This window comes from Cervus canadensis, chromosome 22, assembly GCF_019320065.1.
Source record: "Cervus canadensis isolate Bull #8, Minnesota chromosome 22, ASM1932006v1, whole genome shotgun sequence".
NCBI classification, from domain to species: domain Eukaryota; kingdom Metazoa; phylum Chordata; class Mammalia; order Artiodactyla; family Cervidae; genus Cervus; species Cervus canadensis.
The window spans coordinates 7,870,688-7,894,746 of record NC_057407.1 but is presented as its reverse complement, the minus strand read 5'-3'; the positions used below and the strand labels follow the sequence as shown (position 1 = coordinate 7,894,746).

Below are 24,059 nucleotides of genomic sequence, written 5' to 3'. Positions count from 1 at the left end.
AAAAGCAAGCTGCCATGAGTCCCACAGCAACAGAAAACAAACTGAGGCAACAACTGATTGAACTTGGAAGGAAACTCTTCTCCAGTCGGGTCTCTCGGTGGATGAGAACCTGGCCCTGGCTGACACCTTGATTGCAGCCTTACAGAAGACCCAGGTAAACTGTGCCTGGACTCCTGGCCCACAGGAACTGTAAGATAGTAAATGTGTAGTAAATGTGTTTTAAACCATTGACTTAAATACATTCTGTATTTGTTACAGAACAGAGAAAACGAATACAGAGGCCATTCCAATATTTGATCAATCCTCTAACTTCTATATAATGAAGTTTATGATTGTTCCAGTGATCCTTTAATCAATCATGTACCTACTTGGCACCTTCCTGATCAAAAAGCAGGCCCCAATATGTCAGGTGATGTTACTCAGGATTCCATGATGGTTAAGTTACACATTTCATGAGCCCACTGATACTGATGTCAGCAAAGGCATTATCAGCAGGCAATGCTAGCTATATAAAGAATATACATGTGTATATGTAACTACTCAATGAGGTTTAGTGCCACAGTGGTCTCTTTTCAGCTGGCACCAAGATTTTGAGGCCATCTGTGAACCAGGCCCAGGTTTTTTCTTCTTTCATCAATTGGTCATAGGATACTGCCTATCAGGCTTTGGGTGTGAACTGACAGAGCAGCTTCAGTTCAATCCAGCTAAGTGCCATGATGGGGGATGGTGGTGTCTATGCCTTTTCTTTGCACAGCTTACTTGTGTCTTCAAGAGCTGCCATGATCTAATCCCAAATATATGGCTTCCAATGAGTGACGAATTGCTTTTTCCAACTGAGTTTATGACTTAGTTTGGCTAAATATTCACCTTATGGTAGGAGGCACTGCTCTCTTAGTCACATAACGTCCTGTGGTCTGGCATTTAGTTTCTTTTTAGGACTCAGCAGTGTGCCAGAAGTTGCTTTTCAAAGATTATAGTTTCTTTGCAGCAGAGAGTGTGGTCTTGCTTCAGAACTGTAGGGATCTATACTGTGACTCTCTAATTAGGACATAGCAAAGACTTCTTACAAGCATTTTAATTCACCACAGCAAACTCTAGCACCATAGGATTTGCCAGGTCATATAGACCAATAGTTTGGCCACTTGATGTGAAGAATTGACTCACTGGAAAAGATCCTGAAGCTGGGCAAGATTGAAGACAGGAGGAGAAGGGGACAACAGAGGATGAGATGGTTGGATGGCATCACCAACTCAATGGACATCAGTTTGAGCAAACTCCAGGAGTTAGTGATGGACAGGGAAGCCCTGTGTCCATGGGGTTGCAAAGAGTCGGACATGACTGGGCGACTGAACTGATAGACCAAGTGGGGCTTCCCAGCTGGTGCTGGTAGTAAAGAGCCCTCTTGCCAATGCAGGAGACTTAAGAGACGTGGGTTTGATCCCTGGGTTGGGAAGATCCCCTGGAGGAGGAGATGGCTCCCCACTCCATTATTCTTGCCCGGAGAATCCCATGGACAGAGGAACCTGGCAGGCTGCAGTCCGTCAGATAGCAAAGAGTCGGACACGCCTGAAGCGACTGAGCACACCACAGCACATAGACCAAGTGACGTGGCTGCTTCTATCACAGTCTGACTTGCCTCTCTCTTTAAAAAAAAAAAAAAAAGATTGAGTTCTCTTCCTAGTCATTAAAAAAAAATATTTTATTTCTTTATTTCTGACTGTCTGTGTTGAGTCTCCGTTGCTGTGTGGGCTCTTCTCTAGTTGTGGCAAGCAGGAGCTATTCTCTAGTCACAGCGCATGGGTTTTCATTGCAGTGGCTTCTCTGGTCGCAGAGCATGGGCTCTAGGAGTCGCAGACTTTAGTAGTTGCAGCATGTGAGCTCAGTAGTTGCAGCTTCTAGGCTCCAGAGCACAGACTCAGTAGCTGAGACACACACTCAGTAGTTGAGCTGTGTGTGTCTCACGTCATGCGAGATCTTCCCAGATCAGGGATCAATCCCATGTCTCCTGCATTGGCAGGCAGACTCTTAACCACTGAGTCACTAAGGAAGCCCCTGATTTTGTCTCCTGACAGGAGAAGCCGCAAAGCATCGTGGCCACTTTCATGTATATAGTCTAGGTTAATCTTCTTTTCTCAAGAGTTTTAAATTTCATCACATTCTTTTTACCATGTAAGGTAATACAGTCACAAGTTCCAGTGATTAGAATGGGAATTTCTTTGGGAAGCCATTGTTCTATCTCCTACAAGCTTGTCTCCAGATGTTGGCTACCATGAATTTAGCCACTATAAACATTTGTAAAAGTATTTGTGTGTTTGTGCCTGTATGAGTGTGTACATAAATCTTTACTTCACTGGGATAAATGCCCAGGAGTGCAATTACTGAGTCATATGGTAATGGTACATTCTGTTTTATAAGAAACTGCCAATTTGTTTCCTAAAGTGGCTGGAATATTTTACATTCCTACCACGGTGTATGAATGGTCCAGCATATCTGCATCCATGTCAGTATTTGGTGTTGTCACAATTTTCAAAGTTTAGCCAGTCTATTAGATATGTAGTGATATCTCACTGTGATTTTAATTTGCATTTTAACAACGGCTCTCTTCATGTGGATGTCAATTTTTAAAAAGAGATCAGTATCACGCCTAACTCAGTGTTGCTAACGTTCAGTGTAGCGTTTATATCGAGGAATTAAAATTTTTACTGCCAACAAGAAGGGGTGGGAGATGCCAGGAAAGGCCTAATCCAGCCCTACAGGGAGCGATGGGTGCATCTCTGTGCGGCAGTGGCATGGCTGCCACTCTCTGTGGCCAGGGACCTTGGCCAGGGGATGTCAGGCATCTGGGAGTCACTCATTAACGAGTCGGCTCAGAGCCGGGGAAGAGAAAGAACTCGCCTGGGTCACAACTCCGTGGCCCTGCTCGGCCCAGGCCCCGCCCCGCTGGTAACCCCACAGGTGGGGCGGGGCCGGATGGGTTTCCCCGCACGGAGCCCTGTTTCCCCGCCATCAGGAGGGCAGGCGTGCAGCCGCCGCGAGGGGGCGCCGCAGAGCCTGGAGGCGACTACCAGAGGTGCCATGGCGTCTCCGGGTGTCCTCCAGAGCGGCAGCGGCTCCCTGGGCCTCCTGGTCTGGCTCCTGGCCCTTCAACCTTGGCTCAGTGAGGCCCTGGTGGGCGGGGAGGGGGCGCAGGGCAGGTCAGCTCTGCCCTCACTCTCTCCACCTAACTCGGGGGGGAGCCGCAAGGACCCCGGAGCACGCCGTTGGAAGCTGCCTCCTGCAGGAGCCCCGGGAACTTCCGGGGCCGCTGAGTCCCGTATGACTTCGGTAGCCCCCAGTTTGGTGGCGTTTACCTTAAGTGACTCTGATTCATACAAGGATGTGACACCCCCACAGGCCCCAGGAGTGACCAAAAAACCTGTCTTTCCTTCAGGTGATGTTTCCTAGCCAAGCCCTGTGGCAGAGAACTAGCCCGGTGTGAGGGGCAGGTGCCCCTGCCCTGGGGGAGGAGACTTTCAGGGGGCACAGATTTTCCCTGGGCTATTTGAGCGGACCCAACTCTGCTCCTGAGATCTGAGAGGGCATGGCCATTCTCTGAGGAGTCTTAGGGGAATACAGACCTGACCTGGGGCTCGGAGGGGACATGGCATTGTTTGGAGGGTTCTGAGACTTAGGAGGCTCATCAGGCGGTGGTATCAATGGCTTTACTTTCAGTCCTCTCTCTTCATTGACCTGCTCTAGCGTGTGGCCGTCGGACTTCGAGGGTAACTGGTGGAAGGCCAGCCGCAGAGAAGAAGTGGCCGTGGCAGGTCAGTCTGCAGATCCATCAAAAACACATATGCGGAGGCTCCCTCGTTGCCCGTCAGTGGGTGTTGACCGCGGCCCATTGCATATTTGGGTGAGTTTTGGGGGCTCTGGGCTTTTGGCTTCAGGTCAGGCTCTGTGGCCTGGAGCCTATCCTAACCCCTTCCTGAGTTTCCTCTTCCTCATCTGAACAGGGTTTACAGTCCCCGACTACAGCTCTTCAGGCTATAGTCAGAAGTAGGTAATGTTAGGGCCCTGGATAGGCTGGAAAGTCAAAACCCCAAATCAGGTTCAAAGCTACTTTTTTTTTTTAAAGCCTGTGCTGATTAGCCTTCAAGTCAAGTGGCAAGAAGTGGGGAGAGATGCCAGTTGGGAAACAGTATGTGTGCAAAGACTTGCAAGAGGAAATATTTAAGGGGAGTGGACTGTAGCTGATCAATTTGGCTTTACTTTCAGTGGTTTCAAACTTTAATGAGCATGGGTACACCCACAGAACTTGTTAAAACAAAAACTGTGTGTCTCCAACCCCAGAGTTTCTGATTCAGTAGGTCAGGAGTGGGACCTAAGAATTTGTGTTTCTACCAAGCCCCCATGTGATGTCAGTGCTGCTCATCTGGGGACCAAACTTTGAGAACCACTGGTTCAGGGGTCTGGGAAGGGATGTGGTCTGGAGGGAGGGAGGTAACTGATGAGCGGCTTTGGAGATAGGACCAGGCTGGGAGCCTAGAAGATGTGGGAGTGTAGAGCTTCCTGGATCTCTCTGCAGCCACGTGGAATACACAGTGAAGATGGGAGACATACATTTGCCGCACACCTCCCCAATGGCAGTCACGGTCCCAGTCCAAGACATCGTTATCCACAGATATTTTAATCCTGTCGGAGTGATCGAAAATGACATTGCCCTTGCTCTGCTCGCCTTCCCTGTGAATTTCTCCGCGAGCATCCAACCCGTGTGCCTCCCTGAAAAGGCTTTCATGGTCCAAGCTGGTACAGAGTGCTGGGTGACTGGATGGGGAAAACTAAGGGAAGAAGGTGAGACTGTGAAGCAAGATGGCAGCAAACTTGGGCTAGGGAAGGGGCTGCCTGGTGCCCAGGTGTGGGCCTCCAAGCTAAAGGGAGAGACAGGGAGGCAGTTTTCTAGCAAGTAGGTAAGGGAGGAGGGTGGAGAAGATGCTGGTGGGAGTGATTTGATGGCATTACAAATTTTTGTTAGTATGTCAGGACCTGGGGGCTTGAGCGACAAGCAAAGTGGGTTCTCTCCAGGGTGGATTTTTAAACTCAGGGGATGTTGATCTGTCTGCTAATCTGAACTGTCCCAACTGGAAGTACTTGTCTTGGTGGACAGGGAGCTTCCTGTGACTGAGAAGAGGCCATTGAATGCCTCTGGAAGAAACTGTAGAGACTTCTATCCCTGGGGAGAGGGTGGATTTGGTACTCTCCGGGCACTATGTATCTCGAGAGTCTGATCCTGCTCTAAACTAAAAATACTTTGCTGATGGACAGGACACCTGTTGCTATTACTAACGATGCTCAGAGTGACAGATATTTAGTTTTGATTTCTCAGGTTGCCTCTATCAGTTCTTCTCTACCTGTCTTGATTTTGATTCTTACCACCCCTCTCACCATGTCAGTTCTGGGTCTCACGTCCTGTAGTGTCAAACGGGAACAATGTCCACTGCCCCTAAGAGGGTGTTTGTATGTGAACACACTGTATTGAGACCCAGTGTGGGTACCGGGGGCACCTGTCTTGTCCCACTAGGCAGGTATAAACTACTCCTGAATTCTCTCTACAGACACATCACCAGATTCTCCAGAACAACTTCAGGAGGCTGAGCTAAGCATTCTTCGCTATGAGGCTTGTAATGAGAAGCTCAAAGAAAAGATGGAAAGTCACTTAAATATGGTCAAGGAGGGGACTGTCTGTGGCACCAGCACCAGTGGAAAGGATGCTTGCCAGGTGAGTTCATGAGCCCTTTTCTGCCTTTGCATTTTGGTTGTCCCCCCAGATGTTCCTGATCCACAGGCGGTAGGACCTACATGATCTGGCAGTGCCTCTGTCGCCTGTCTTCAAGTTGAGGGTTTAAGGGGACAAGCCACCAAGGCTCTGCTGGGCTGGTCTGACCTGATGCTTCAGTGGAGAGGACCTGATGATGCCTAGAGGGAGATGGGGTGGGGGAGGGGAGATTCAGGCATGAAATACCAATAATACAAGTCACGTGTTATAACCTCTTCTAAATGACAGGCAATGTAAACAGGTAAGGATTTCATTCATTATTAATATCTCAGAGTACATACATTTTCTTTGAGACTATTCAGTTTTTGGTATAGACTTTATTGATGACATACACAACTTTGGTAAATGTTATAAATTCTCAGATCTCATACACATGGAAACCTGGGGCTGGGGGAGCCCTAGTGGTGCCTGGGGAGCCCCATGCACGTCCATCCTCCCAGTGCCTTGCAGTGCAACTCGGCTGTTATGACGTTGTCCCTCTTCCATCACTGTGTTTGTTTCTTTCTCTTTATCTAGGGAGATTCTGGGGGTCCCCTGGTCTGTGAATTTAATAATTCATGGGTCCAGGTGGGGATCGTGAGCTGGGGCATTGGCTGTGGTCGCAGCGGGTATCCAGGAGTTTATACAGAAGTGAGTTTCTACAAGGATTGGCTCATTGCTAGAGTGAGTCAGGCCTCTCATACATATTCAACGGGCTACTGCAGCCTGACTCTGTGTCTGGTGCTGCCTTGGAGCATCCTGCTGACCCCATGATCACCCTGGTCATGTTTCTTCCAGTTTCTGAGTCTTGGACTAGCACTGCCTCTGACCTCTGACTCCTACTCAATCCCTATCCTCAGTTTCATTTGGAATCCACTGGCCGTGTGGAGCTCCACATGACTGAGAAACGAAAGCAAGAAACCTTGAAAGTTCCCCAGCCTGCTGCTCCAGGAAAATACCACATCCACAATACACCTGGGTTGTGCTAGCCTGCTGAGGAGTGGCTGAAACAATCCCAGCTGGATGGACAGTGACCTGCCAGGTGATGCATCATGAATCTAGGAGAACATCTTCACATCATCCCTAGCAGCAGCATTGTCTGACACTTTATCATATCAGTAAACATGGTGATTGTTGGGAGAGAACGAGGCCTCACCACGTCCGCATGTGACTCAGTAGTCTGGGTTGGCGAAAGGTCCCCTGCTTCCCGATGTGGATCCATCTGTGAGGGTCCAGCTTCTGCCACACAAGCCTTCCTGGGGCAACTCAGTCTTGGAACCCTCTTCCCAGTGCTCCAGTGGCCACATCCAGGCTCACCCCAAGTTGTGTTGAGACATTAAGGAGGGTGGAGATTTCTGATGTCAACTCAATAAATGCTTAGTCTCTTATGTGTTGTGAAGCTCTGCTCTTCTGAAGGTTGTGGGGTTGCATATAACATGCTATAGAGAACTAGTTTCCCATTTAGCTGAGGGACCTTTCATGGTGTCCATTACTCTCTAGAAAATGGGAGATGAGGAGCCTGTCTACCAGGATGGAAGTCTGTTGGTGTCTTGGGCAGTGAGTCCAGCGGCCTCTGTTAGGCATTAGTGCTCCTCTTGTAGGCGTCAGCATCGCTCCAAGTGGGGCTGTTGGAACTGAGTTTGGACGGGAGCCTGGAGGCAGGAAGGCAGAGATGAGGGCGTGACCCACTCACACAGCCTTATCCCTCTCGTGCTGCCCGTGAGGGACATGCCTGGAGAAGACCCTGTGGTCCTGGTGACAGGACACCCTGAACGCAAAGAGCTGAGTTCTCCCAGGCTTAGGATGGAGGGTCTGGCTCTGTGTGCGTGTGTGCGGCGTCTCAATCAGCAGACCTAGGGGCCCATAGTCACCTGGACTGGCTGCTGATCTTTCCCCAGGCTCTGCATCCTGTCCACCCATCCTTCCTTGGTCTGTGTTCAAGCTTCCAGATATAAGTGGCCCTCAGAGGAACCCTGGGCTTCCCAGGTGTCTCATTGCTAAAGAATCCGCCTGCCAGTGCAGGAGATGCAGGTTAGATCATGGGTTGGGAAGATTCCCCTGGAATAGGAAATGGCAACCCACTCCAGTATTCTCGCCTGGGAAATCCCACGGACAGAGGAGCCTGGCAGCTACAGCCCATTGGGTTGCAGAGAGTCCGATGTGATCAGGTACACACAGTTATATTCTAGTACTGTTATTTGCAGAAATGGACAGTCGAGTGGACTCGGAGGCCTGAGTCTGACTGTTCCATACCATTCTCACATGCAGCTTTCTTTCAGAACAAGCTCCCCTGTTCTTTCCAGTGATGTTCTGTTGCTGGGAATGTCAGTGTGGCTCCTCATTTCCCGTTCTCTGCCTCCACATTGGCTGAGACTCAATATGAGCACTGAGTCCTCCCCAGAGTGTCTCCTGTGGATGACCCTGGGCTGTGAAATGTGATTTCTGCTGGGCTCCCCTGGACTCTGGTGGCCCTGGGCAGGTTCCCTCCTCTGGTTTCCTCTGGGTGACATTTTGTGCCCAAGCTTAAGAGACTCTGTGTCTTCCTCCTCAGTCTTCCCCCTCCCAGCTCCAGGTTTCAGATGGAGCAATGTGAGTGAGTGACTGAATGGAAAGTGAATACTGACGTCTCCTCTGTCACCTTACTCCTTTCTCTCAGGGCCTCTGCCCCCCTTTTCCTTCCCCGGTTGTCTTTTCAAAGAGGGAAAATCCCACATGGGAAGCAGCTGTTACAGCCCCTGCTGGAGAAGTCCCAAGCCCTGGGAAGTCTACAGCCTCAGTGTGGGTGCACTTTGTTTGCTGATAGTAGAATGTTCTTCCTGTGGTGGGCAAGGGATTTCATTTCAAGTAACTCTGATATTGAGCATCAGCCTCTAGGTCCTAGAAACGTCAGGCATGGCCTCTCAGAAATGAGAGCAGCAACTTCCAGTGTAATGGGAGTCATTTTTACCCTTTCTGGCAAACATACACGGACTTCTGTTGTGAATCAGGGAGTAGGCTCTGAGCAGAAATAAGATTTGGGGCTCAGGTGGGAGGGAAGAGGTGGTCATTAGGATGACCCTTAGGTCAGGGGTTGGGGACTGGATAGAACCACCCTCTGAAAGAGCTAGGTAACAGGGAGAGGAGGAGATTTGACAGGTAGGAAGTGAGTTCTAGTAAAAATATTGGACTTCAAAGGACAAGGACACAAAACCCAATACAAAATGCTGCGAATTTCCAGTCATAAGGAGTAGTGAGGCATACCGATGTTTGTTTCTAATGCCCAAATTGTGGTTTGAAATAATGATTTTCTACCCACAGAAACCAGGGCTTCTTGGAGAAATGGCTTGAGTAATGTCCATGAGTGGGCCAGAAAATGTGTGAATTCACCCTGAAATATCCTGTCACATCAGATGGTGAGCAAGGTCTCCAAATGACAAGGATCTTAGGATCATGTCCAAAGGACTCAGGAGCTCAGTGGTGAAGTGTGGCATTTCTGCTAAGTCACACCTGTTCTCCAGCATCTGTGAATATGGTTTAGCTCCCTCACTTGCCAGTGAGGGAGCTTCACTCAAGATGACACGCTTTCGCAGCAGGTAGCTCATGTGAAATGTGTGTCAAGCAGGAATGTGAAGGCCCAGCCTCCTTGCCTCCTTTTAGGATAACTTGGAAGGGTATCTTGAGGATCAGCTGAGACCTCAGTTGCAACCCCATGACTGCTAAGCTTCTCCTATTGCCCAGTTCTGCCTCACTTGCTCCCTTCCAGGTGTGAATCCTCCCCAGAGCACTCCTCAACAAACCCTGGCATACAGATCTGTCTCAAAGTGTGTTTCCAGGGGACTGATCTAGAACCCTTGGCCAGGCCAAGGTAGGACAATCTGATTTTCAGTAAGTTCTTCAGTTACCTATTGCTGGGGGACAAACCACCCTAAGACCTCGTGGTAAAATCATCAGGTCTTGTGGTGATACGTTCTATGAAGCAGCTCTGAGCACTGAATTAGCCACCTCTGAAGAGTTGCTTCTCAGGCAAATGCAGGATTAGACTCCTGGGAACCTCTGATCACAGCATTTTCACTGAGTGATAAATATGCGACCTTATTTTATGTTTCTTTTTGCTTAAAAGCACTTTATTTAATACACTCCGTTGATTCAGTGTCATTGAACTCATGGCCAGCAGCAGTGTAGATCATACCTGTGTGGAGGTGACCTGACCCATCTGTTTTCTCTGCAGTGTCCATCCCAGGCTGGAGCCCTCAGGGGCCCTGACAGCACTCCAGCCATATGGGTGGAGCCTTTTGAGACAGTGAAATCACCAACAATCGCACAGAAATGCAAAAATATGGCAGTGAGTAGACTAGGAGTAGGACAGCTGTTTATAATATGAGAGCTGAAACAAGAACGCCCAGCAACATCTTTGGTGTCTTCAACTAAGAACATCACTTGCACTGTATCTGCTACAAAATGTCCCGTCATTTTCATTTTTTTCCTCTTACTTTTTTGAGAAATTTTCTGATACTGTACTTTGATCTTCTTGTCTTCATGTTTCTCTGATGTTCATTGAGCTTTTTAGATCTCTGGAGTTACAGCTTTTATCACTTTTGGAGAGTATTTGCTATTTTTTCTTACAATATTTTTGTCTCTTCTGTCTTGAAACACTTTGGAAGTTCGGTGACCCATATATTAGTCCCCAGCTCACAGTGCTCTGTTTCTTTATGCTTTCTTACTGGTGTTTCATTTGAGATTTTTTTTTTAATTGTCATGCCCTTGATTTCGTTAATGGCTCCTTCTAAATGTTTATTATGGTGTTAATCCCATCAGAGTGTATGTTTTTCACCTCACACATGCAGGCTTTTATATCTAGAGTTTGATGGAGTCCCCTTACATCTTTAGCATGTCTACCTAATGTTTGAGTGTGTATGTAGGCCTCAGTCCTAGTGGCTGTTTTACTATTCTTGCCTGTGCATTTAACGTTTGGGTCAGTTCTGGGTTTGTTGTGATTGATTGACTATTGCCTTGATGGGTTGTATTTTCTTGCTCCTTGAGTGGTGAGTATTAGGTGATTAGATACCAGACATTGTGACCTTTTCCTGGTGTTTGATATTTTCCTAGAAATATTCTTGGGCTTTATTTTGGGATGCAGTTAAATTCCTTGGAAATTCTCCCCACTGTCTGTCTGCAGGGCAGCCTTGAAACTGTCTCAGGCAGTCAGCAGAGGCAGTGGAGGGCTCACTCACTCAATCAGCAGTCTGTCTTTTGTGGCCTGGTGTCCAGTGTCTTGAAAAGGGTTGTTTCATATTTTTGTCATTTTTTGGCTTTTTGAGGCAGGAAGGGCAATGCCTATCGGTCTCTCTTGGCCATAGGAGAGTTCACAGAAGCATTTAGTAGTATTCTTTAAGGATTAAACATATGCTTAAGTTGCTTCCCTTTTTTCATTTTGTAATATGTTTTTTCTCTTGTTTTCTAAAATGTTGTCTCTTATTGGGCTTTTCAAAGAACAGAGTTCAGATTGTGTCAGTCTTCTCTGTAATTTTTCTCTATTTAATTTTTTCCTGTTCCTGTTTTTCATTATTTCCTCCTTTCTCCCAAACTTTTTCATTGAGTTTACTCTATGGTTCTTTCCCCATTTTTAGTTGAGTTAGCTCATTTGTTATCAGTTGTCTTTGTTTTCTGATATAGTCATGGCTATAAATTCCTTTCTTGGACTACTATGGCTGTATCACATGCAATTTCATAGGTAATGCTTTCCTTGGTATGGATCCTCAAAATGTCAAATTTCCCTCATGATTTCCTAATTTTTTAAAAAATAATTTCCTAATTTTTAAAGGAGGACCATTATCTAGAGTTTTGGCTTTGTTTCAGGAAGAGTATTTTTTTTTTTTTTCAAGTTGATTTTCATGTTATTGATGTGTGGCTCATGAACAGAATCAACACATTGATTCCTTGAGATTATTGATTTTCTTGAGGGCCTTGATTCTGAAAGTTCTCTATGTGTTCAATAAGAATGAGAGTTCTCTGTTGGTAGTTGTAAAATTCATCATGGTGCAGTTAGGTCTAGGTGATGAGTTGGGAGAGTCAAATAGTCTATATATTTGCTTAATTTTGCCTATGTATGTTGTCAGCTTCCCAAGAGTAGTATATAAGAAGCCCCAGTTCCCATAAGTTGGTCTCATATGCTTTACCTTTTAAAGGCTTGTCGTTGCATCCTCCTCATGTCTTGTTCTTACTGTAATTCCCGTTGCCCCTTATACAACCTTTGCCTGAAATGCTTCATCTAATAACCAAATTGTTACTCCTAGCTTTTTTTTTTTTTTTTCTTGCACCAGTGTGACTTGGCATTTCCCTTTCTATTCCTTTATTTTCCATGTGTCTGCATCTCTTTGTATAAGTTTGTCTCTTCAGAGAGTCTATTTCTGGACCTTGCATTTTCCTCCAATATGAAAGTCCTTTTGTTGTCTGGTATGTTTTACTCATTCACATGTATTGCAGATGCTACTATATGCAGACTCAAAACTGCTGTTTCCCCCTGTATTTTCTATTTACCATACTTTCTTCTTCTTCTTTTTTTTAATCTTTAAATCATTCATTGGGCAGATTGCTTTTCTTTTCTTTCTTTTTCTAAAGGGTTCCTGTGGTTATATCACGCTGAGGGATAGAATCCAGAATATCTCTAAGGCGAAGAACTCAATTATATGTTCAGGAGTCTTAAGAACACGAGTTAGAATAGGTCTTTGTTGAATAAGCTGGAGGGGAAGATCTTGGAGGAGCCTGTCTGGGATTCGTACCCGGGTCTGGCCATGTGATCTCGCCAGCAGGAGGGCAGGCGCGGAGCCTCCGCGAGGGGGCGCTGCAGAGCGCAGAGGCGAGCAGAAGCGTCCATGGCGGCCCCAGGTGGCCCCCGCTGTGGCGGCGGCTCCTTGGGCCTCCTGGTCTGGCTCCTTGTCTTTCAGCCTCTTCTCGGTGAGGCCCGGGTGGGCAGGAATGAGAGGAGACTGGTCTTGGGCTCCTCGTCTGGGGTGGGGGTGGGTCATGGGATTCGGCGGGTGGGTCATGGGGGATGGGAGGTGGGGTTTGAGGGTGAGCCGGGTGCCATGCCAAGAGCCCAGGGATGGGTGGGGTGCATTCTGGTCAGCTCCTCTTTGCATTGTTCTTTCATCTTCCCCAGGTGAGGGTGACGGACCCAAGCAGGCTTCTACAATGAGCCCCACGTTGCAGGGGGCCCCCTCAACTTCAGGACACCCGAAACCCGTGAATGTTTCAGCACACGCGGTATCTCCCGTGCCTCCCATAACTCCAGTGGGGGCGACTTGGAAACCTGCACAGACTCCTGCTTTTGAACCGCTGCCTCCTGAAGGTACCGCTTCTGTGCAGGACGGCATAGGCCTGCCTGGGATCCCCTGAGGCATACTGCCTGGCTGCCGGGGTGCTGAAGGGTCAGGCTGTCCTGGCAGAATTGAGAGCAAGCCTGCCTCTGCCCTGAAGCGGGGTGGACGTGGCGTCGGTGATGTTAGAGGAGGTGGAGGAGGTGGACGTGGCGGACGCTGTGGCGGTGTTAGAAGGTGGGCAGCAGCTTCACCTCCAGTCCTTCTTTTTACTGAGCCCAGGAACATGTGGCCATCGGGTTATGAGGATAGTTGGCGGAGTGCCAGCCCCAGAGAGAAAGTGGCCTTGGCAGGTGAGCCTGCAGATCAACAATGTCCACAAATGCGGAGGTACCCTCATTGCGCCACGTTGGGTGCTGACGGCAGCTCACTGTGTAAGTGGGTAAGTTTCAGGGTGGTGGGCTTGGGCTGCCTTGACAAGGAGCCAGGCCTGCCCCCTACCTGAGCCCCTACCCAGTCTCTCTGTTCTTTACCTTAAAATGAGGCCACAGCCTCGAGTTTGTATTCACTCTGAGTGAAAGATGAGTCTTGGATTTCTACCAAGATCCCGGGTGCTGTTCTGTGGTCCTGGGACCTCACTCGGAGAATCACTGACTCCAGTGGTTAGGGATGAGGAGGGGATGTGGTTTAGAGGGAGGAAAAGGCTGATGGCTGGTGGGAGATGGGAACAGGCTGGGAAGAACCTGGAAGGGATGGAGGGGAGTGTGGCCCCTCCAGCATCCCTGTGAGGGGCTTGTTGTCTTCCCACAGCTATGAGGAATATACAGTGCGGCTAGGAGACACATTGTTACAGTCGAATTCCCCAAATGCAGTGGTCATTCCAGTTGAAGACGTCATTTGCTATAGCTACTATAACTCTCACACTATGAGGCATGACATCGCCCTTGCTCTGCTGGCCCTCTCTGTGAATTATTCTGCGTACATCCAGCCAGTGTGCCTCCCTGGAGAGGATTTTGAAGTGAAAGCTGGGACACTGTGCTGGGCGACTGGATGGGGCCGAACTTTACAATTTGGTGAGACTGGCTGGCAGGATCTGAGGGGGGATGTCTGGCGCCCTGGGGTTGGCCTGCAGGCTGAAGGGAGCCCATGGGCACTGCCTGTCTCAGAGTCTGTGACCCTGCCCTGTACAGACACCCATCACTGCTATTGCTGATACTCAAGAGTGACGACACTTGCTTTTGTATCAGGCCTTGGAAGAAGCCTTGTCTCTTTGTGTCCTGAAACATTCCTCCTTCTGACTTGGCTTTGCTTGTTACCTTGTCTGCTCCCCATGTCAGCAGTTGGCCTCAGGTCCTTCTGTGTTAAATGGGACAAAAGTCACTGTCCTTCCTTTTCTAAGAGGAAAAGACTGTGAATGCCCTGATCAAGACCCACTGTGGGATCTGGGGGACCCTGCCCTGTCCTACTCATACAGATCCACTTATTACTGAATGTCTCTCTGTAGAGCCATCACAATCACCTACTCTTCAGGAGACTGAGCAACTCATTCTTCACCACACGAAATGTAGTAGGATGGTCAAGAAACAGACAAATCCATTTCCCAAGGTAGTTGGTAAAGGAATGATCTGTGGTTATCATGAAAACAGTGGAGGTCCCTGCAAGGTGAGTTGATGGGTCCCTTGTCATTTCTGTATTGAGGCTGTGCAGTTTACTCATTCCTCAGTAGCAGGGCCTGGGTTATTTCCTACCTCCTCTTTCAGCCTTTACTTAAGGAGATTCAGGGGAGAACCCCTCAAGACACCTCTAGCAAGCCTGGCCTGTTCCTCCAATAGGGAGCAGCTGTCCCATCCTGGGGGTGTTGCCAGGGTGTGGTGAAGTTGGGGGTGATGATGATCATGTAGTTCCTATAACTGAGTTCTTTCTATTTGCACTTCCTGTGCCAGTTAGCTCAGTCATCCAGCTCACAACGTTGCCACGTAGACATTATACGTCTTATTATACAGATGTGGTACCTGCAAAGACATAAGTTCCAGGTCCCCCTGGGAGTGCCTGTAGGAGCCCTGGGCCCACAGCCTCCCGTCTGCCCCGAGCAGCCTTCCTGAGCAGGGGACAGGGGACAGGTCTCAGAGGATGAGGGTCTGGATTCTGGCAAGAGGAGAACATCACTGGTGGGAGAGGGAGCAGTGAGTCCGAGGCTCCAGGTCTGAAGCACTGGGCATGTTTCGGGAGTGGGTTTCAGGCCTGGAGCAATGAGGAGGCCGGTGTGGCCAGAGTAGGGGCTGGAGTCAGAATGTGTGGCTGGGGTGCAGAGCTGCGTTTTTTGGTCCTGTCCAGGCAGGCCTGTGGGCCACCAGAACAGTGTTGGGGAACATCAAGCAGTGTACCTCACTCCTTGATGTGCAGTGTGTGTGTGAGCTGGGGGTTTTGCAAGTCTGGATGTGTTTGGAGAGAGGGGCCACTGGTAGAGGAGGTAGGTGAATGTGTCGAGTTGGGACTGGGAGAGATTTCAGGGTAGAGGACTCTGGAGGACTCTGGAGCCCCCCTTGCTGGAATGATAGAGAATTTCACAGCTGGGAAGGTCCAGGACTGACCAGTGGAATAGACTCTGGCCTTAGAGCCTGAGAAAGGCTCTGGAAGCTACTCACAGTACTAGGGGATGCCCATTTAGTTGCTGGGTGGTGGGAGGTTTGGAGAGAGGCAGGGGCAGAGGAGGGTTACGGGCACTGAAGAATTTGCACATATCCCGGCAGGACTGACGTTCAGGGCTTCCTGGCCTTATAGCTCCTGTAGGTTCCTGAGCACCTGGGAAGGAGTAGTGTTTCTCAGATGATGGTCAAGTGTTCAGCTCTCAAATGTCATTCAAGGAATCCTGGGCCTGGTGGGTCCCTGAGGAAAGACCTTGGTGCCTGTCTTCCCGGGACCTTGCGAACTATCAGCCCATTCCGATGATGATCCCTCTTCATTCCTGTGTTTCTTTGTCTCTTTTTTTCTCCAGGGAGATTCTGGGGGTCCCCTGGTCTGTCAGTTTAATGACAAATGGATCCAGATGGGGATTGTGAGCTGGGGTGTTCACTGTGCTTTGAAAGAAGTGCCTGTAATTTACACAGACATTAGATTCTACAAGGATTGGGTTTATCGTACAATGAATCAGGCTTCTATTCTGGATTCAGGAGGATTCTTTATCCCACTGGTGTGTCTGGTGTTGGCCCTGAGCACCGTGGTGACCCTGTGATCACCCTGGTCCACTCCCCCTCCTGTTTCTGAGTCTCACGCTAGTACTGCCTCTTCCCTCCCATTCCTACTCAGTGCTGTTTCCTCAAATCCATTTGGGATCCACTGGACCTGTGGAGATCCACATGACAGAGAGTTGGCAGCGGTAATGAACTCTGGAAATTTCCCAGCCCCACTACTTCAGGAACCTTCCTCATTCATGCTACACCATGGCCGCACTTTGTCTGCTGGGAAGGAGTGGGTGAAAACATCCCAGCTGGATGGACAGTGACCTGCCAAGGTGATGCTTCAGGATGCTTCATCCACATCTTGGAGAACATCTTCACATCATCCCTAGCAGCAGCATTGTCTGACACTTTATCATATCAGTAAACATGGTGATTGTTGGGAGAGAACGAGGCCTCACCACGTCTGCATGTGACTCAGTAGTCTGGGTTGGCAAAAGGTCCCCTGCTTCCCCATGTAGATCCATCCAGCTTCTGCCACACAAGCCTTCCTGGGGCAACTCAGTCTTGGAACCCTCTTCCCAGTGCTCCAGTGGCCACATCCAGGCTCACCCCAAGTTGTGTTGAGACATTAAGGAGGGTGGAGATTTCTGATGTCAACTCAATAAATGCTTAGTCTCTTATGTGTTGTGAAGCTCTGCTCTTCTGAAGGTTGTGGGGTTGCATATAACATGCTATAGAGAACTAGTTTCCCATTTAGCTGAGGGACCTTTCATGGTGTCCATTACTCTCTAGAAAATGGGAGATGAGGAGCCTGTCTACCAGGATGGAAGTCTGTTGGTGTCTTGGGCAGTGAGTCCAGCGGCCTCTGTTAGGCATTAGTGCTCCTCTTGTAGGCGTCAGCATCGCTCCAAGTGGGGCTGTTGGAACTGAGTTTGGACCGGAGCCTGGAGGCAGGAAGGCAGAGATGAGGGCGTGACCCACTCACACAGCCTTATCCCTCTCGTGCTGCCCGTGAGGGACATGCCTGGAGAAGACCCTGTGGTCCTGGTGACAGGACACCCTGAACGCAAAGAGCTGAGTTCTCCCAGGCTTAGGATGGAGGGTCTGGCTCTGTGTGCGTGTGTGCGGCGTCTCAATCAGCAGACCTAGGGGCCCATAGTCACCTGGACTGGCTGCTGATCTTTCCCCAGGCTCTGCATCCTGTCCACCTGTCCTTCCTTGGTCTGTGTTCAAGCTTCCAGATATAAGTGGCCCTCAGAGGAACCCTGGGCTTCCCAGGTGTCTCATTGCTAAAGAATCCGCCTGCCAGTGCAGGAGATGCAGGTTAGATCATGGGTTGGGAAGATTCCCCTGGAATAGGAAATGGCAACCCACTCCAGTATTCTTGCCTGGGAAATCCCATGGACAGAGGAGCCTGGCAGCTACAGCCCATTGGGTTGCAGAGAGTCCGATGTGATCAGGTACACACAGTTATATTCTAGTACTGTTATTTGCAGAAATGGACAGTCGAGTGGACTCGGAGGCCTGAGTCTGACTGTTCCATACCATTCTCACATGCAGCTTTCTTTCAGAACAAGCTCCCCTGTTCTTTCCAGTGATGTTCTGTTGCTGGGATTGTCAGTGTGGCTCCTCATTTCCCGTTCTCTGCCTCCACATTGGCTGAGACTCAATATGAGCACTGAGTCCTCCCCAGAGTGTCTCCTGTGGATGACCCTGGGCTGTGAAATGTGATTTCTCCTGGGCTCCCCTGACTCTGGTGGCCCTGGGCAGGTTCCCTGCTCTGGTTTCCTCTGGGTGACATTTTGTGCCCAAGCTTAAGAGACTCTGTGTCTTCCTCCTCAGTCTTCCCCCTCCCAGCTCCAGGCTTCAGATGTAGCAATGTGAGTGAGTGAATGGAAAGTGAATACTGACGTCTCCTCTGTCACCTTACTCCTTTCTCTCAGGGCCTCTGCCCCCCTTTTCCTTCCCCGGTTGTCTTTTCAAAGAGGGAAAATCCCACATGGGAAGCAGCTGTTACAACCCCTGCTGGAGAAGTCCCAAGCCCTGGGAAGTCTACAGCCTCAGTGTGGGTGCACTTTGTTTGCTGATAGTAGAATGTTCTTCCTGTGGTGGGCAAGGGATTTCATTTCAAGTAACTCCGATATTGAGTATCAGCCTCTAGGTCCTAGAAACGTCAGGCATGGCCTCTCAGAAATGAGAGCAGCAACTTCCAGTGTAATGGGAGTCATTTTTACCCTTTCTGGCAAACATACACGGACTTCTGTTGTGAATCAGGGAGTAGGCTCTGAGCAGAAATAGGATGTGGGGCTCAGGTGGGAGAGAAGAGGTGGTCATTAGGATGACCCTTAGGTCAGGGGTTGGGGACTGGATAGAACCACCTTCTGAAAGAGCTTGCTCATTGGAAGAAAAGCTATGACCAACCTAGACAGCATATTAAAGAGCAGAGGCAGTAATTTGCCAACAGCAGTCTGTCGAGTCAGAGCTATGGTTTCCAGTAGTCATGTATGGATGTGAGAGCTGGACTATAAAGAAAGCTGAGCACGAAAGAATTGATGCTTTTGAACTGTGGTGTTGGAGAAGACTCTTGAGAGTCCCTTGGACTGCAAGGAGATCCAACCAGTCCATCCTAAAGGAAATCAGTCCTGAATATTCATTGGAAGGACTGGTGCTGAACCTGAAACTCCAATACTTTGGCCCCCTGATGCAAAGAATTGACTCCCTGGAAAAGACCTTGATACTGGGGAAGATTGAAGGCAGGAGGAGAAGGGTGGAGAGAAGATGAGATGGTAGGATGGCATCACCAACTTGATGGACATGAGTTTGAGCAAGCTCCAGGAGTTGGTGATGGACAGGAAAGCCTGACGTGCTGCAGTCCATGGGGTTGCAAAGAGTTGGACACGACTGAGCAAGTAAGCTGAACTGAACTGAAAGAGCTAGATAGCACAGGAAGAGGAGGAATTGACAGGTAGGAAATGAGTTCTAGTAAAAATATTGGACTTCAAAGGACAAGGACACAAAACCCAATACAAAATGCTGCGAATTTCCAGTCGTAAGGAGTAGTGAGGCATGCCAATGTTTGTTTCTAATGCCCAAATTGTGGTTTGAAATAATAATTTTCTACCCACAGAAACCAGGGCTTCTTGGAGAAATGGCTTGAGTAATGTCCAGGAGTGGGCCAGGAAGTGTGTGTATTCACCCTGAAATATCCTGTCACACCAGATGGTGAGCAAGGTCTCCAAATGACAAGGATCTTAGGATCATGTCCAAAGGACTCAGGAGCTCAGTGGTGAAGTGTGGCATTTCTGCTAAGTCACACCTGTTCTCCAGCATCTGTGAATACGGTTTAGCTCCCTCACTTGCCAGTGAGGGAGCTTCACTCAAGATGACACGCTTTCGCAGCAGGTAGCCCATGTTAAACGTCTGTCTGTCAAGCAGGAATGTGAAGGCCCAGCCTCCTTGCCTCCTTTTAGGATAACTTGGAAGGGTATCTTGAGGATTAGCTGAGACCTCAGTTGCAACCCCATGACTGCTAAGCTTCTCCTATTGCCCACTTCTGCCTCACTTGCTCCCTTCCAGGTGTGAATCCTCCCCAGAGCACTCCTCAACAAACCCTGGCATACAGATCTGTCTCAAAGTGTGTTTCCAGGGGACTGATCTAGGACCCTTGGCCAGGCCAAGGTAGGACAATCTGATTTTCGGTAAGTTCTTCAGTTACCTATTGCTGGGGGACAAACCACCCTAAGACCTCGTGGTAAAATCATCAGGTCTTGTGGTGATATGTTCTATGAAGCAGCTCTGAGCACTGAATTAGCCACCTCTGAAGAGTTGCTTCTCAGGCAAATGCAGGATTAGACTCCTGGGAACCTCTGATCACAGCATTTTCACTAAGTGATAAATATGCGACCTTATTTTATGTTTCTTTTTGCTTAAAAGCACTTTATTTAATACACTCCGTTGATTCAGTGTCATTGAACTCGTGGCCAGCAGCAGTGTAGATCATACCTGTGTGGAGGTGACCTGACCCATCTGTTTTCTCTGCAGTGTCCATCCCAGGCTGGAGCCCTCAGGGGCCCTGACAGCACTCCAGTGATATGGGCAGGGCCTTTTCAAACAGTGACATCACCAGCCAATAGCACAGAAATGCAAAAATATGGCCCTGAGTAGTCTAGGATTCGGACATCTCTTTACCGTATGAGAGCTGAAACAAGAATGCCCAGCAACATCTTCAGTGACTTCAACTGAAGGACATTGCTTCCACTGTTTCTGTGTCCTGTCATTTTTATCTTTTTCCTCTTACTTTTTCATTTGTTTTGAGCAATTTGCTTACTCGTACATTGACCTTCTTGTCTTCATGTTTCTTTTTTTTTCGTGTTCAGGGAGCATGTTGTAAGCTCTCTGGAGTTATGGTTCTCACCAGATTGGAAAATATGTAGCATTATTTCTTTGACTACTTTTGATCCTTCTGCCCTGCTATACTTTGGAAGTTCAGTCACACATGTATTTGTCCCCAGCTTACAGTGCACTTTATGCTCTCGTTTCAGTGTTTCATTATGAAATTGTTTTTAATAAAATTGTCCATCTTTGAGTTGCCCAATCAGTTCTTCTAACCGTTTATTATAGTGTTATACCCATCATCAGTGTACCTTTTTCATCTTATACCTGCAAATTTTCATATCTAGAGTCTAACTGGACTCCTTTTACATCTTCAGCATGTCTACCTAAAGTTTAATTGTGTATGTAGGACTCGGTTCTAGTGGCTGTGCTACTGTTCTTGCCTGTGCATTTAACATTTGTGTCAGTTCTGGGTTAATTATGATTGTTTGATTAATCCCATGATAGGTGGCTTCTTGAATGTGGGTTTTAGGTGATCAGATACCAGACATTGTGACCTTTACAATGGTGTTTGATATTTTCTTAGAAATATTCTTGGACTTTATTTTGGGATGCAGTCAAATTTCTTGGAAATTGATGTTCTCAGGTCTTGTTTTTACCTTTTTTAGCAGGCCTGGAGTGATTCTCAGTGTAGAGACTATTCCCTGTTGCTGAGGCAAGACCTTCCTAAATACCCCAGGGAATGTTCTGTGAATCTTGAGTTTTTCCAGTCTGGCAGATGGACCAGGCACTATTCTTGGTCCCCTGTGGCCTGCAGGCATTCTGATTTGAATTTTCTCAAGAGGTTGTTTGTCTGGCTTCGGGTAGCTTCCCAGCCCAGCATTCAAGGGGATGCCCTCATTGATCTCTGGAGTTTCAGCTTCAGCATCAGTTCTTGCAATGAATATTCAGGACTGACCTCCTTTAGGATGGACTGGTTGGATCTCCTTGCAGTCCAAGGGACTCTCGAGAGTCTTCTCCAACACCACAGTTCAAAAGCATCAATTCTTCAGCTTTCTTTATAGTCCAACTCTCAAATCCATACACAACTACTGGAAAAACCATAGCTTTGACTAGATGGATCTTTGTTGGCAAAGACATGTCTCTGCTTTTTAATATGCTGTCTGGGTTGGTCATAGCTTTTCTTCCAAGGAGCAAGCGTCTTTTAATTTCATGGCCACAGACGCCATCTGCAGTATTTTGGAGCCCAAGAAAATAAAGTCTATCACTGTTTCCATTGTTTCTCCATCTGTTTACCATGAAGTGATGGGACCGGATGCCGTGATATTCATTTTTTAAATGTTGAGTTTTAAGCCAGTTTTTTCACTCTCCTCTTTCACTTTCATCAAGAGACTCTAGTTCCTCTTCACTTTCTGCCATAAGGGTGGTATCATCTGCGTATCTGAGGTTATTGATGTTTCTCCCGGCAGTCTTGATTCTAGCTTGTGCTTCATCCAGTCTGGCATTTTGCATGATGTACTCTGCCTATAAGTTAAGTAATCAGGATGACAATATATAGCCTTGACATACTCCTTTCACAATTTGGAACCAGTCTGTTGTTTCATGTCCAGTTCTAACTGTTGCTTCTTGACCTGCATACAAATTTCTCAAGAAGTAAGAAATAAGTAGGGTAAGGTGGTAAGGTGGTCTGGTTTTCCCATCTCTTTAAGAATGTTCCACAGTTTGTTGTGATCTACACAGCCAAAGGCTTTAGTGTAGTCAATGAAGCAGAAGTAGATGTTTTTCTGGAATTCTCTTGCTTTTTCTATGATCCAACAGATGTTGGCAATTTGATCTCTGGTTCCTCTGCCTTTTCTAAATCCAGCTTGACCATCTGGAAGTTCACTGTGGCTGTATCATATACAATTTCACAGGTAATGCTTTCATTGGCATTGATCTCTAAAATGTCAAATTTCCTTCATGATTTCCTAATTTTTAAAGCTGTACCTTTATCTAGAGTTTTTGCTTTCTTTTTTTCAGGAATAGAGTATTTTTTAAAGTTGGTTTTAATGTTACTGATGTGTGGCTCATGAAGAGAAGGTGTATCACATTGGCTCCTTGGGATTATTGATTCTCCTTAGGGCCTTGATTCTGAAAGTTCCCTATGTGTTAAGTAAGAGTGTTCTCTCTCAGTAGTTGTAAAATTCATCATAGGGTTAGGTCTAGATGATGAGTTATGAGAGTCAAGTAGTCTATATTTTTGCTAATTTTGCCTACATAAATTGTCAGCTTCCTAAGAGGAGTGTATAAGAAGTCCCTATTTCCTGTAAATTGGTCCCGTTTGCTTTCCGTTTTAAAGGCTGTCATTGTATCCTATCCTTTATGTCTTGGTCTTACTGTACATAACGCCCTGTGTCCCTTGTATCATTTTTGCTTTAAACGCTATGATCTAATGACCATGTTGCTATATCAGCTTTTGTTTGTTTTGCACCAGTGTGACCTGGCATTTCCCTTTCTATTCCTTTATTTCCCACGTGTGTGCATCTCTTTGTGTAAGTTTGTCTCTTCAGAGAGTCTATTTCTGGATCTTGGCTTTTCCTCCCATTTGAAAGTTATGTTGTCTGGTATGTTCAACTCATTCACCCTTACTGCAGATGCTACTATATTCAGGCTCAAAACTGCCATCTCTTCCGCACTTTCTATTTACCTTGTTTCTTTTGATTTTCTTCTACGTTTCACTGGACAGATTGCATCTGTGTGTTTGTTTTTCTTTTCTTTTTTAAAGGGCTCCTGTGTTTAGATCACGCTAAGGTATCTAACCCAGAATATCTCTCCTTTAAGATGGAAAATTAATCATAAGTCAAGGGCCTTAAGAACACTACCAGAATAGATTAATGCGCATGGCTTAGGAAGAAGGAAGTGAAGATATTGGAGGAGCAGCCTTGGGGTTTGGCCCTAGCCCTGTGTTCCGGCAACCGGAGGCCAGGTGCGGAAATGGGGCGCCGCAGAGCGCGGAGGCGGTTAGAGGTGCCCTTGGCTTCGCCGAGCGACACCCGCAGGGGCGGAGGCTCCCTGCGCTTCCTGGTCCGGCTCCTGGTCCTTTGGCCTCAACTCAGGGAGACCACGGCAGGCAGGGATTGGACGGGATGGGCTAGTCTGCTTGCGCGGTGCTGAGGGTGGGGGTTGCTCACAGGGGGCGTGGGTAGGTATTGGGGACTGGGAGGTGGGGTTCCGGGGTGGGGGTTAGGAATTTGGGTTTGGAGATGAGACGGTTTCCTGGGAAGAAGCCGGTGATGAGGGTCCTTGCCGCGGCCAGCTGCTTCTCTAACTGGATTCTCATGTTCCCAGGTGAGGGTGCCAGACCCAAGGAGGATTGTGCAATGAGCATGGCAACCTCAGAGGCATCATCATCAGCTTCAGGGCACCTGAAATCCCTGCAGGTTCCAGTACCCGCCGTTGCCCCTGTGCCACCCACACCCA

General features: G+C 48.0%; 2 protein-coding genes across 2 annotated transcripts; both read left to right on the top strand.

The window, feature by feature from the left end:
- Positions 1-2,829: 2,829 nt before the first annotated feature.
- Positions 2,830-7,175, top strand: LOC122424363 (serine protease 44-like). Its single transcript, XM_043442114.1, has 6 exons — positions 2,830-3,430; positions 3,739-3,895; positions 4,568-4,833; positions 5,595-5,758; positions 6,332-6,445; positions 6,593-7,175. The coding sequence occupies exons 1-6, from the start codon at positions 2,830-2,832 to the stop codon at positions 6,692-6,694; spliced, it is 1,404 nt and encodes a 467-aa protein (XP_043298049.1). The 3' UTR covers positions 6,695-7,175.
- A 5,467-nt stretch (positions 7,176-12,642) lies between these two features.
- LOC122424839 (serine protease 44-like) lies at positions 12,643-16,942 on the top strand. The gene is made up of 6 exons (XM_043443067.1): positions 12,643-12,727; positions 12,933-13,121; positions 13,372-13,531; positions 13,900-14,162; positions 14,594-14,751; positions 16,396-16,942. Exons 1-6 carry the CDS (start codon positions 12,646-12,648, stop codon positions 16,447-16,449), a joined length of 906 nt encoding a protein of 301 aa, XP_043299002.1. The 5' UTR covers positions 12,643-12,645; the 3' UTR covers positions 16,450-16,942.
- Positions 16,943-24,059: the final 7,117 nt, after the last annotated feature.